The sequence below is a fragment of the Carassius gibelio genome, chromosome B17, assembly GCF_023724105.1.
Source record: "Carassius gibelio isolate Cgi1373 ecotype wild population from Czech Republic chromosome B17, carGib1.2-hapl.c, whole genome shotgun sequence".
NCBI classification, from domain to species: Eukaryota; Metazoa; Chordata; class Actinopteri; order Cypriniformes; family Cyprinidae; genus Carassius; species Carassius gibelio.
Genome location: NC_068412.1, coordinates 27,909,131 through 27,923,251, shown reverse-complemented (window position 1 = coordinate 27,923,251; position 14,121 = coordinate 27,909,131). Strand labels below are relative to the sequence as shown.

The 14,121-nt window shown below is 33.6% G+C and overlaps 1 protein-coding gene across 2 annotated transcripts; it reads left to right on the top strand.

Moving 5' to 3' along the window:
• The first annotated feature begins 825 nt into the window (after nucleotides 1–825).
• Nucleotides 826–12,684, top strand: kcnk10b (potassium channel, subfamily K, member 10b). 2 transcript variants are annotated; one of them, XM_052580720.1, is made up of 7 exons: nucleotides 826–912; nucleotides 2,275–2,669; nucleotides 6,982–7,099; nucleotides 8,833–8,993; nucleotides 9,082–9,274; nucleotides 10,628–10,770; nucleotides 11,925–12,684. In XM_052580720.1, the coding sequence occupies exons 1-7, from the start codon at nucleotides 906–908 to the stop codon at nucleotides 12,561–12,563; spliced, it is 1,656 nt and encodes a 551-aa protein (XP_052436680.1). In that variant the 5' UTR covers nucleotides 826–905; the 3' UTR covers nucleotides 12,564–12,684. The 2 variants fall into 2 exon arrangements, with proteins under 2 accessions (XP_052436680.1, XP_052436679.1); XM_052580719.1 differs by lacking the exon at nucleotides 826–912 and adding an exon at nucleotides 923–1,407.
• Nucleotides 12,685–14,121: the final 1,437 nt, after the last annotated feature.

Sequence of the window (14,121 nt, the reverse complement as noted above, 5' to 3'; positions counted from 1 at the left end):
GGTGCAGCAGTCTCATCCATATTTCAAGAGGAATCTCCGGGGGGTTTCTGCTCAATGCATACAGAAGACATCGGCAAATAATGATGAAGAACTATATCCTTGTTGTAGCTCAGAGCTGAGCATGAGACAACACAATTAGCATCTCAAACACATTTTACAATTAAATACTGGTAAAAATGAAACAAACAAAAATCTTTCAAATCACGTTTCTAGTATGAAAGAGTGGTATTATTATTACACAGAATATATATATATATATATATATAAGGTACAGTAACAGTCATGGGTTAAATTATATTATATTAATATAATAATATAATATATTGTCATACTTAAACAATAAATAAATACAATTAATATTATAATTAAATAAATATATTATGATATGTAAATGTTAACATGCAATGTTAAGAATCATAATATTGTCATATTTAAATAGTTTTTTTAAAATGATTAAATCTAATTTATATGATTATTAAATAAAAATTAATATAATATTTACCAATATGCAATGTTAAATATTATAAAATATAAATAAAATGTATTATTATTAAATAAATAACTATAGCTATTATTATAATAAAATAATTAATAAATATAATTCAATGTTAGATATTAGATAATAACATTGTTGTCATATTTAAATAATTACAAAATATATAAATTATATTTTTATTAATTCATATGTTAAATATTATTGGCATATTGACTTCATAAACATATGGTATTATATAGCAGTAATGGGTAAATAAATACTATTATTATTATTAGCGAAATGAATAATTCATATTGGTGTGTAGTGGTTGATTTGCTGCTGGAGAGGGAGTCCAGCCCTCTGCACCTGCTCTCTCCATGTGCACCGGCTCTGAGCCGCTTCTGCGCCGCATTCACGCCGGAATACCGCGATGACCAGTGAGTATCACTTTAATCTGTCAGGCTCAACACGACGCGATCATTTCTAAGTTATTATAACGAACACAAATGACTAAAGAGCTGTTTTAATGACTTAAAGCCTGTGGGAATCACGGCACAAAGGATGAGACGCTGAAACAAAGGCGCGCGCAGAGACGCTCCCAGATGCTCCCAGTGTTTAGCGCTTTATTTGCTTTCCTCAAAGTGATGCCAAGCTGCTGAGACTGAGAGAGATGTTGGGTGGTCACACACTGACGGACAGTGTAGAGATACTGAGAGTTAAAGGCGTGCATCTCTCCTCCTCATCATGCGCTCGGGTCTGGAGCGTGCACTTGTTCTGAGACAGAAGCCAAAATGTGATTGTGACGTGTTATAAAGGATCTCTCTCTGAACTGTGTGCATGCTGTTAGATAACCTTGATAAGGAAAGGCGTGATAATCATGAAATTCCCGTTAGAGAATCCGAGGAAACAGGTGAACTGGGACCCTGAACAAGGTTAGTCGTGTCACTTGGTTATTTCACTCGAGTGCATTATTTATTTACGTCATTCGAGGTTGTGTTGCACTTTATAATGATGAGAAAATATTTCATTTAAATTTGGTCTGAGTATTGATGGTTTTTTCTTCTTTTTTTGAATCATCAGATTAATTTTTTTCTTCATTCACACACACGCACACACACACACACACACACATGCTATATATATATTTGAATGAATTAATGAATGAATGAAGCATTTTCAAATTATAATCTGGAAATATATTCCATTTCATAATGGCTTTACAAATGTCATAATAATATCATGGCCATTATCAATCACAAAGGGCTATTTTATATAGGTTCATTGAATTGTCATTGTTACATTTGTATGGACGTTCATCATTGTTAATATATCTACTTGATTGGATATTGATTGGTGAGGGCTGGACTGACAGCTTTTATGTCTCAGATGTAATGATATATAGGCATCCTTTGGTCATTCAAAGTCAAAAATGTATGAATTTATTGATTATTAGGCAAAACAACACATGCACATGGAAGTTCAGTTTATTGAATCGATACATTTAATCCATATGGTCTTGCATATATCCCAAACTTGCAATATTTTCTGTTTCGGTTTTACAAATGGACAGTGCTGAAGAATGCTGAGGGGGGCGGAGCCTGCATAAATTGTGGGGTGGTTTGAGCATTACATCATTGTGACTCACAGGCTCCGCCCACTGTCCTCCACAAAGGCAGAGCTGAATGTTTAAACGGGGTGCTCATGTGAACACATGAATGACTCTCAGTAGGGACCCTGCATGGCTTTGTATAACACTGGTATTATTTTCAATTAATTGATTCATCTTTGTCTGTTTTTAGTGGCTGTTCAGACAAACATCGTCCCGCCGAAGAAGGTCCAGTCCAGTCTGGTTCAGGCCAGCGTAGTGGCCATGCAGAACCCGATGGGCTGTGAGGTGAAAGCCAACGGTCACTGTGTTCTCCCTCGCCTCTCCATCTCGTCCCGCTCGGCCAGTGTGATGACGGGGATGGACACTGGTGCGGACGGGTCTGCTCTCCACTCGGTCATGAAGTGGAAGACGGTGGTGACCGTGTTTGTGGTGGTGGTGATGTATCTGGTGTGCGGCGGTCTGGCCTTCTGCGCGCTGGAGCAACCCTTCGAGAGCAACCAGAAGGACAGCATCACGCAGGAGAAGGCCCAGTTCCTGCAGAGGAACCCCTGCGTCTCTCCAGCCGAGCTCGAGGCTCTCATCAAGGTGAGAGCAGACCCAGAGAGATATCAGCTCACGACAGACTAAAGTAATAAATATTAATATATTTCCAATAATACGTCTTAGTAAGATGAGATTGAAATGATTCACACATATAATAATGCAGTGATTGAGAGATTGAAATCCAGGCTCCTCAGAAGATGTGAGATGTTCTGGAGGCTTGTGAAGATCATTCCTCCGCTGAGGAACAGTGAAAGTAAAGCTTCTGGAAACAAACGCTCCTCAAAAGATCCTGATCATATCAGATTCATACCATCATACTTGAGGCTCACTGATTTTTCAAAAACAAACAAAAAAAGATTCATGGAGATCTTTTAGAGAAGTGAAGAGATATTCAACTCATAAGAGACATAATATATTACAGAAAATATAAAAAATATATTGTACTGCAATGGCCATTTTCAACATTTAAATCAGCCTAAATTAAAGAAGGCTGTATAATAGATAGTAACATTATTTATTAAAACATTTTACAATTTATAATTTTAGTAATAGCTTTTACAGTTTCATTTTAGTTAATTTATTTTACATTACTCTAATGGGCATTTTTTTTTAAATAAATAAATAAATAATCATAAAATCAATTTCATAATAAACAAAGTGTTAATGGCTAATAATGTACAATATAACAATATATATATTTATTATTATTTTTTTATTTATTTATTTTTTTTCAATTGATTTTGGGGAAATTATTATTGTTATTTTTTTTATCCTTACTAATTTAGTTGTGAAAGCTGAGGCTTTAAAATACTACTTTTACCTATGCATTCAGTATCATAAAATAGAAATGTAAACCACCGTTCACACTTTTCTTGGGTGACACTCTCATCTTAGGATGTCTTAAGACCCAAATGAGTTTTTCCCAGCTATGTTAGGGGTCAGCAACAACCTTCATGGTCATTTGAACCACACATCTCCTCTGCTGTTTCCTCCGGCTGACGCTGAGCTCTAATTGATCAGTAAATGTCACTCCAAGACACACATGAATCCATCTGACCATCATCAGGAATATCAGCTCTCACTTCTGCCAGCAAACACTCACTTCAGGCTGAACTTTGGATGCTGTGATAAAGCACACGCTTTATGTGTTACATAACAGAGAACACACATATATCGCATATATGGAAAGCAAATTAGCTTAGCTTTGCATTGATTTCTCACAGAAGCACATCCTACAGTCAGCCTGGGAATACTGGAAGGGTGGATGAGATGGTGGGAAACATTTCCATCATATAACAGGCTTTCTTTGTACTAATTTCATGTTTAATAACAATACAAGCTGTAAAGGTTATTGTTCATGGTTAATTCTTCATAATCAATAATTAAAACATCATCTCAAATAGGACTTTCATCTCAAGGTTAACTGGGGCTCGCTGATTCAAGCGTTTCCATGCAAATGAGTTTCCAGGGATCTATAATAACAAGGAAGCAGATGGTCACTAATAAACAGATCACAGTTTAGTGATGTTTGAGACAGAAAGCCAGCATACTGCATATTTAACTGTATTCTGTTTACTAGTAGTGTATGCCACACAAGGTTATTATCATTTACAAATATATATATATATATATATATATATATATAGATATATATATATATATACATCAGCTAGTTGCCAAGGGAATTCTCTCTCTCTCTTTGTATAATATTTTCGTTACTTTACATAAAATACATTTAAAATATACAGGGAATAAAAATGACTCTTATTTCAGCCAAGAAAACAACAACAACAAAATTAAATCATTAAAAACTTTTTCATTATTTTAAATAAAATAAATATAATAAAATCAAAAAATGAAAAACCTTATAACTATTTTATTTCAGCTATTTGCAGTGAAAAAACAGAAAAAAAAACAGATAGCCGATATATATATATATATATATATATATATATATATATATATATATATATATATATATATATATATATATATACATATGAAAAATACTTTGTCATTTATTTGTTTATTTTACGCATTTATAATTTCTTAAATATGAAATTTTATATATATATATATATATATATATATATATATATATATATATATATATATATATATATATATATATATATATTCACAAATAAATAATTATTTAATAAAAATATAATTAAAAAGGAAGAAACCACTGTAACCAATAGTGCACTCAGTATTCTGGGAAGTTTGAGTGCTCCTCAAACACATCTGCCAAGCAGAAAAACTTATCGCCCGATGCCGATATTTAAAACAAATATCAGCCGATATATCAGCCTTGCCGATATATCGGTCAACCATTAATTGTTTAGGTTAATTTTGAAGTAATATAATTACTAAAACTGAAAAATAATAATAAAATTAACAGTAAACTACACAGGATCATTTCATAAAAATGAATTCAAAATATTATTAATAAATAATAAAATAGTACACACATGGCCGCACTGCATGAAATGTTTAAATCATCAAGTGAGCATGTGACCCAGTTTACTGAGAGTTCAGTCAAACCTGACAATAACTGCATATGTGAGTGAGCCGACACACGCCTACATCCTTTTTCACTTCTCACCTATATATGTCATGTAAACATCCTTTGTGACTCAAAATGTGCCCCTCCATTACAAATGGTAATTAAACTCATGCCAAAAAAAAATCAAAAAAAAAAATCAATTCTTTATTTCCAACTGAGAGAGTTGAAATGGAGCCCTCGATAAGGAATAGACTCTGAGGTAATCAATTATTAATTGTTTTGCCCGATGACATTCTGATGCTTGTCAATCAATAACAGCACAGCAGATACTATATAAAATAAAAAATGATATATACACACACACACACACGCACACACACACACACACACACACACATATATATATATATACATGAGTCGTCACTCTATATCTCCAATAATACATCTTAGTAAGATGAGATTGAAATGATCTAAACATAATGCAATGCAAGCCAATGCTGATTTAGAGCAGAAGAAATAAAGGCTCCTCAGAAGATGTGAGATGTTCTGGAGGCTTGTGAAGATCATTCCTGTGTCAAACAGTAGTAGAACATGATACAGTTGGCTTTATAGTGATACTAATTTCCCTAACTGAGGGACTAGTAGAAACATCTGAGAGGAAAAACACTCAATCGAAATCTCCATTTAAACAAAGTACTAGTCTAAGACAAACAATTGAGAAATTGTGCTGTAACTGGTTCAAAAACAGAACACTTTGTAGGGAACATAAAGCAACATTATACTAAAAATTGAGCTCAAAAATGCCTTTAAACTCAGTCTGTCATGTGGACATGTCTCTGTCCTGTCATGCGAGACCAGATGGCTGTTGTCGGTGTTGTTGTTCTTGGCTGTGAGCATGTCTGAGTCAAAAAATGTCCCACCTGCAGGATTCTTGGCGAGAAGAAACATTACCAAGAGAAAAAACGTTTCTTGCTGAAAGCATGTTTATTTTATTGTGCGTTTTCTCTTTGATATCACCTAACTTATTTCTGTCAGGACCACTATCCTAAAAATGATAGACACTTAGCCTACAGAACAGAATAAGGAGATGTCTTTAATGTACTTAATGATATTTAAGTGTAAAACATTGCTCAAAGTAAAGGAGTCTGATTCAACAATGAATATCAGAAAGCCAATTCCTGAATGTGGAGAAAGGAGGAGCTGGGGATGGAGGAGGGTAGTTTGATCCTGTGCTAGCGAAAATGCTACTGAATAGAGCTTATATAGAAATGCAGTGATAGGTGTTGTATTCCTATAGGTAGATGTGATCAGTTGAGAGTCTAAGTGTGACCCTATACACTTAATTTATTCTAATATTTATAAGACTGATTGCAGACCATACATTTCTACTGCTCTAAGATTATCCCTGTTACTCTAGGTACAAATATATCTTTATGATTACGAAAAGCAAGATTTGGACAGGACTTAATGATTTATTGACTACATTTTACTAAGCCTAATCCATTTATACAACTTATTCTTTAAATAGTTTGAGAAGAGCCACAAATTAAATTCAATTACTGACAGATGGAGCGGATTGATTTTCAGTGCAGGATTCTTAGACACTGAGCCACAAAGAGGGTGGTTTGACATCATATCAGGCACTTAGCAATTACATCAAAGTCTAATTAGCATTCTTGTGAATTACTTTGAGAAATGAGAGTTTCTGTTATTGTGCGGGGTGACTCAGGGGAAATGGCTTTTTTAAAATGATTTGCTAATATTGTTATACTTTGGTCACTTAGAGTCACCGAAGCACTTCCAAAATGGCTTTTTGAGTGTTTCTTTCTTATGTGCATCTTTTCCCAGCATGCAGTAGATGCGGTCAGTGCTGGAGTGAGTCCCATTGGAAACACGTCTAATAACTCCAGCCATTGGGACCTCAGCAGCGCGTTCTTCTTCGCTGGAACCGTCATCACTACAATAGGTAAAATTGACCAACCATCTCAATAACACTTCTCCAATACATCACACTATGAGAAATACATCATGTTAGCATTATGAGAATTAGGAAAAACATTTTGTAAATGCTTTCTTATTGACCTTAAATGGTAAATGCTGTTTTATGTTGACTTTAGATGATACAATAGGTTTTACATTGACTTTAAGTTATAAAATTGACTTCAAATTGTTTATGTTAACTTTAAATGATAAATGCTGTTTTATATTGACATCAAATAGTACAATTTGTTGCAAAAGCCTTTTTACATGGACTTGGAAATTGTAAAATTAGTCACTAAAGCTGTTTTACATGGACTTTAAATGTTAAAATTAGTCGCTAAAGCTGTTTTACATGGACTTTAAATGGTAATATGTGCTGCAAATGCCATTTTACAGACTTTAAATTGTAAAATTGGCACCAAATGCTGTTTTCTATTGACTTCTAATGGTAATTTATTACTTTTTTTTTTTTGCTGTTCTCAGAAAAATAACAAACTCCTGACAAACAGTGTTTTCTACAATGAAAAAAATATGTTTTGTGGTGAAGAAAATACTACATAAAAACAAATGTAATTTCTACATAAAATAAGTTAGTTAAGGCAAGAATGAAAAAAGTTAAAGTAAATTCTATGTTAGTACTCTATTTAAGCTTAAAATATAATATAAATTAGAACTCACATTTTACTAAGAACCGTTTGTTATATTTACAAGGATTCTTTAAGTCAATATCAAAGTTATGATCCCATTTAATTAAAAATGTTAAAATTTTCACTGTTTTTGAGTTGTATTTACACTGTTTTATGGTTACGTTTGATGCCAGGTTTAGTAACTTACTGTTTTGTGACATCAAACTCAAAATGAATTTGATTTATAGTCAAACCCTATTCACTGATTGTTACCATCATTGTGTATGGTGTTCCAAGTATTGAGATATCTTTGTAAATTTGTGTAAGAATTATATTGAGTGAACCTATTATCTTTAAAGGATAGGCAGCTATTCGTTTACAGATTTTACTTAACTCGGTACTTAAGTTGTGCTTAAAATATATATGTGCAAACCTTGCAAAAGAAATATTTTTTTTTTGTTGTTTTTTATTTCTTTATTTGACATTGACATACAATTACATTGGACGAACCGTATGCATTGGTTTTAGTGTTATAGCATGAATGCTAATTTTCAACACCTGTAAATGAAGAGAAACTTTATTATTTATTTTATTTTTCAGTGAATTAAACGAACTGTAAAAAAAAAACACACACTTTTTTACAGTGATGAACAATGTTTAAGTAAAATTTACACACACACAAAAAAAGAGTCATTCCTTAAACATTTCTATTTAAAGGTACTAATAATTATGTTTGGACTTTTACTTGTCCAATTTTTGTAAAAGAACTAGCCGTAAATCCGACTCCACATTCTTTCATTGTAGTTTACACATTGCATGTTTTACTTTTGCACAATATTTGCACTAACCTTCAAGAGTATTACTGCAGAGCTTTGAGCTCAGATCTCCTCTCTGACTGAAATTGTTTAGTCTGTCCTTGTCTTAACTTCCCTTTTGTTCAGCAGTCTGTAATTACTGCCATGTTCTCTCGGTGGAAGCCACCAATTGTCTCCCTCTGGATCTATGAATGTGGGTTTAATAGAGGGGGTCAACTAGAGCGGTTTGTTTTTTTAACGATTAAATAAGCTCTTGTCTTCTCCACCCACATCTACAGGCTATGGAAACATCACCCCCAGGACTGAGGGTGGCAAGATTTTCTGCATCCTTTACGCCATATTTGGCATCCCACTGTTTGGCTTCCTCTTGGCCGGGATCGGGGATCAGCTAGGAACTGTGTTTATGAAGAGCATCCTGAAGGTGGAGAAAGTTTTCAGGGTGAGTCGACTTACTTAAAGCATATTCTACTGAGGATAATTAATTAATAGTTGGTTATGTAAATACATATATCTGCTACCCTCTACAGCAAAAACACAAGCAAATAAGCCAGACCAAAATCCGTGTCACCTCCACCATACTCTTCATCATTGCTGGCTGTATCATTTTTGTCACCATCCCAGCAGTGATTTTCAAACACATCGAGGGATGGAGTACTTTAGAAGCCATTTACTTCGTTGTCATTACTCTCACAACCGTCGGCATTGGAGATTATGTAGCAGGTGGGTGGTCTGGCGAAGGCATTTTACATAACTTTGCCTAGTACAGTGCTTCATTTTTATAGCAAATGCAGTTTTTTAGACTTAAAATGGTGCACTTTGATGTAAATGCTATTTCTGTTGACTTTAAATGGTAAAGTCTGCTGCAAATGCTGTTTTAACTTTACTGTAAATGGTCAAATTTGCTGCAAATGCTGTTTTACCTTGACTTTAAATGGTTAAATTGGCTGCAAATGCTGTTTAACCCTGACTTTAAATGGTTAAATTGAATGCTAGTGCTGTTTTACCTTGACTTTAAAAGGTAAAGTCTGCTGCACATGCTATTTTACCTTGACTTTAAATGGTTAAATTGGCTGCAAATGCTGTTTTACCTTGGATTTAAATGGTTAAATTGGCTGCAAATGCTGTTTTACCTTGTCTTTAAATGGTTAAATTGGCTGCAAATGCTGTTTTACCTTGACTTAAAATGGTAAATTCTGCTGCAAATGCTGTTTTACATTGACTTTAAATGGTAAAATTTGCTGCAAATGCTGTTTTACCTTGACTTTAAATGGTTAAATTGGCTGCAAATGCTGTTTTACCTTGTCTTTAAATGGTTAAATTGGCTGCAAATGCTGTTTTACCTTGACTTAAAATGGTAAATTCTGCTGCAAATGCTGTTTTACATTGACTTTAAATGGTAAAATTTGCTGCAAATGCTGTTTTACCTTGGATTTAAATGGTTAAATTGGCTGCAAATGCTGTTTTACCTTGTCTTTAAATGGTTAAATTGGCTGCAAATGCTGTTTTACCTTGACTTAAAATGGTAAATTCTGCTGCAAATGCTGTTTTACATTGACTTTAAATGGTTAAATTGGCTGCAAATGCTGTTTTACATTGACTTTAAATGGTGAAATTCTCTTCAAATGCTGTTTACTGTTGACTTTAAATGGAAAATTCTGTTTTATGTTAACTTTAAAGTGGTAAATGCTATTTCTCGTTGAATTTAAAGTGTTAAATGATGCTTTGATGAATTTAAAGTGTTAAATATTTTGTTTTATATTTACTTTAAATGGTAAAATTAGTTACTAATGCTGTTTTACGTTGGCTAAAAATAGTAAAATTTGCTGTAAATGCTGTTTTACATTGATTTCAAATGGCATATTGTGTTGCAAGTGCTGTTTTATGTTGGCTTGAAGTAGTCAGTTTGGCTGGAAATGCTGTTTTGCGTTGATATTAAATGGTACATTTTAAATTAGTTTAAAATTATAGTTAAGATCATTCCATTCCACTGGAATATTTGTTTTGGACCACATTTTTTGGCCGCCTTATTCTGTTTATACAGTGTATTAATTATTATTATTTTTATTTTTAAAGGTGGAGATCAAAAAATAGAATACATGAAATGGTACAAGCCTCTGGTCTGGTTCTGGATTTTGGTGGGACTGGCGTATTTCGCTGCGGTCCTGAGTATGATTGGAGACTGGTTCAGGGTTCTGTCCAAGAAAACAAAAGAAGAGGTATGATATGTCAAACATGATCTCCAATATACATAATCACATTACATGATCACCAATAAACAATCTTTATCGTGATTATATCAAGCCCAGTTGCTGTTAAAAAGAAAAACTATTTCACTGTGAAATACATCATATTATGAAAAAGAGTTAATACATATATAGACCGTATGTCGACTGTATATGGTAACGTTGTTTACAAATGCCATTATGTTGACTGTAAATGGTACAATTCGTTGCATATGCCATTTTATTCTTGACTTTAAATAGTAAAATCTGTTGCAAATGCAGTTTCATGTTGACTTTAAATGGTAGAATCCATTGCAAACTCAGTTAAGTTGATTTTAAATGGTAAAATCAGTTGCAATATATTTTGTACATTGATTTTAAATGGCAAAATTAGCTACTGTTGCTGTTTTACATAGATTTTTTTTAAATTAAATTAGTTAAAGTGGATATTAAATGGTTAAATCCAATGCAAACTCAGTATTATGTTGATTTTAAATGGTAAAATCTGTTGCAAATGCTGTTTTACATTGACTTTGAATGGTTAAATCCAATACAAACTCAGTTTTATGTTGATTTTAAATGGTAAAATCTGTTGCAAACGTAGTTAAGTTGATTTTAAATGAATTGCTAAATCGTTATTTTACCTTGATTTTAAATGGCAAAATTAGCTGCCATTGTTTTTTTTTACATTGATTTTAAATGATTAATTTAGTTGAAAATGATTTTTTACCTTGGCTTTAAATGGTAAAATCTGTTGCAAAATGTTTTATTTTTACCTTGTTTTTATTAATATTATAGTTTTAAATTAGCTGCAATTGCTGTTTTACTTTGATTTTAAATGATTCAATTAGTTGCAAATATTTTTTTGCACTGGCTTTAAGTGGTAAAATTATTTGCAAATGCAGTTTTGTGGTGGCTTTAAATTGAAACATTTGTAGCAGTTCTGTTTACTTAGATTTTAAATGGTAACATTTGTAACAAATGCAGTTTTTCAGTGACTTTAAATAAATAGTGAAATTAGTTGCAAACTCTGAAATTAGATGCTAATTCAGATGTTAAATAGATAAAGTAAAATATAATTTGCAAATGATTTTACCAAAGTCAACATAAAGCAATAAATGTATTAATAATTGTACTATCTAACACAGGTTGGAGGGTTTAAGGCCCATGCGGCAGAATGGAAGGCAAATGTTCGGGCAGAGTTACGTGAGACACGGAGACGCTTCAGTGGAGAGATCCACGACAAACTTCAGCGTGCAGCCACCATCCGCAGCATGGAGCGCAGACGTCTGGGTCTGGAGCAGAGGGCGCATTCGCTGGACATGCTGTCACCTGAAAAGCGTGCAGTCTTTGCTAGGCTGGACGCCAGGCGCTTTAAGACCTCCTCACAGGAGAGCATCGACACTAAACTGAACAACCTGCGCCTGAAGGCCGAGCACAGTGAACAGCAGGCGTCCTCCGAGGAGAACATCTTCAACCGCTTCGGCTCGCTCACCAAACTGGCCAAACGCAACCGGAGCAAAGATCTCCACAGGAACATCCCAGAAGACGCCAGCAAGCTGAGCGATGTCCTCAGCAGCAACAGCAGCAACGTCACTCTGGGAGAAGAGAGAAGCGAGGACGAGGAGGAGATGGAGGAAGAGAAAACAGCAATGGAGGCCAACACTGGCTTCACCTGTCTGCCTAACTTCCCCGAGGAACCCAAACAGAAGAACAGTTTCGCTCCGGCTGAGGCCACAGAAACAGAGCGAAATAAAAGACTGGAGCAGAAAGAACATCAACCGTAAGCAGGCGATGACAGGGTGAACATGTGCCTTTGTGTTTCGTAAGCTGCTGCTTGACTCGTTACGATCAACTGCAGCTGATTTTCACTGTGACAAATGATACGTTGCCAAAAAAAAAAGACATTGAGAATTGAGAACTCAAGGAATACAGACTGACATCAGCTTCAAGAGACAGTTCACCAAAAACCTGGGAATTCTGCCAATGCTCACAAACCCTCATGTTGCTCCAAACCTGAATGAATTTCTTTCCTCAGTGGAAAAATCTCTCAAAAATATAAAAAATAAAAGTACCATAATAATAGACTGTATGACTCACGATGCATTGTGTGAGAAACTGAAACTGAAGTTATTTACTTAAAACTTATCAAATTTAAAAACCGCTCAATCATTGAACAATAACCGATGGCGCTTTATGCTGTTTTTCAGTGAATAACACTTTTTTAGGAGCTTACTATTAATCAAAATTATTATTATTATTAATATGTGAAAGACCTTCTGCAATATATCTGCTTAAGTCAGTTTCACACAAAAAGCAACGGGTTTGCAGTGACATGAGATCACGTACAGTTTTGTCCTTTTTAGATGAACTATACATTTAAAATGTATTATTTATGTTCTTTACAACCTCACGACTGATAGAAGAGTGAACAGAGACTTTCTGAAGGACTTTTGCTTCGTTCAAAGGTGTGCTAAGGATCGCAGAAAACCTTTTTTTGCTGTAAATCGTGGTGTCTTTTGGAAAGCAAACCTGCATGATTATCAACTGCTGCTCAGTCCGTCATCTATGATGGCAAATCACAAACTTCTATGAAACATTTCTTCAGTTTCGTTGAAAAATTGACACATTCACAATAAACTTTTGATGCTTGAGTTTAAACAACAATGAGTTTATAGCTGTTGGTGAAATGCTGCATTCACAGTGAACACAGTAAACATTTCAACCCCCTGAAAATAACAGGAATTAAAGCAATAGTGATGATATTCAAGAAATGTCACTAGAAGTATTCAAATGATGAAGAAATGGCATCTTTATGTGGTATACAGTAAACCCCAAAAACTATCAGGACTCTTACATTACACATAAGAATGTGTGAATATCATTGCATTCAGAAATATATAATTTTACAGCAAGATGTATTTCCTATAAAGGAAGATTCAACCTTTACAAAACATATCCCAAAAACTGTGTACCATTTTAGGTGATTAAACAATGCATTTAGTGTTGAAGATGAAAACAGTCAGAACTGATTTATACAAAAATGTATTTAATTAATTAATTAAAGAATTAAAACATTAAAAAAAAATAAAAAACAATGTGAAACACATCACATGAAAAATAGCTTATAAAATGGTCAAATGTGTAGCAGTTTAAATACAAATGATTGTTTTACATTGACTTTAATTGATACAATTTGTTGCATTTTAATTTGTCTTTAAATTGTCAAATTAGATGCAAATCATGTTTGACGTTGAATTAAAAAAAAATTATATTAATTTTTTAAATTCTGCTATTATTTGATTTAAAATGGTTTAATTAGTAGTTACATTGGCTTTAAAATTA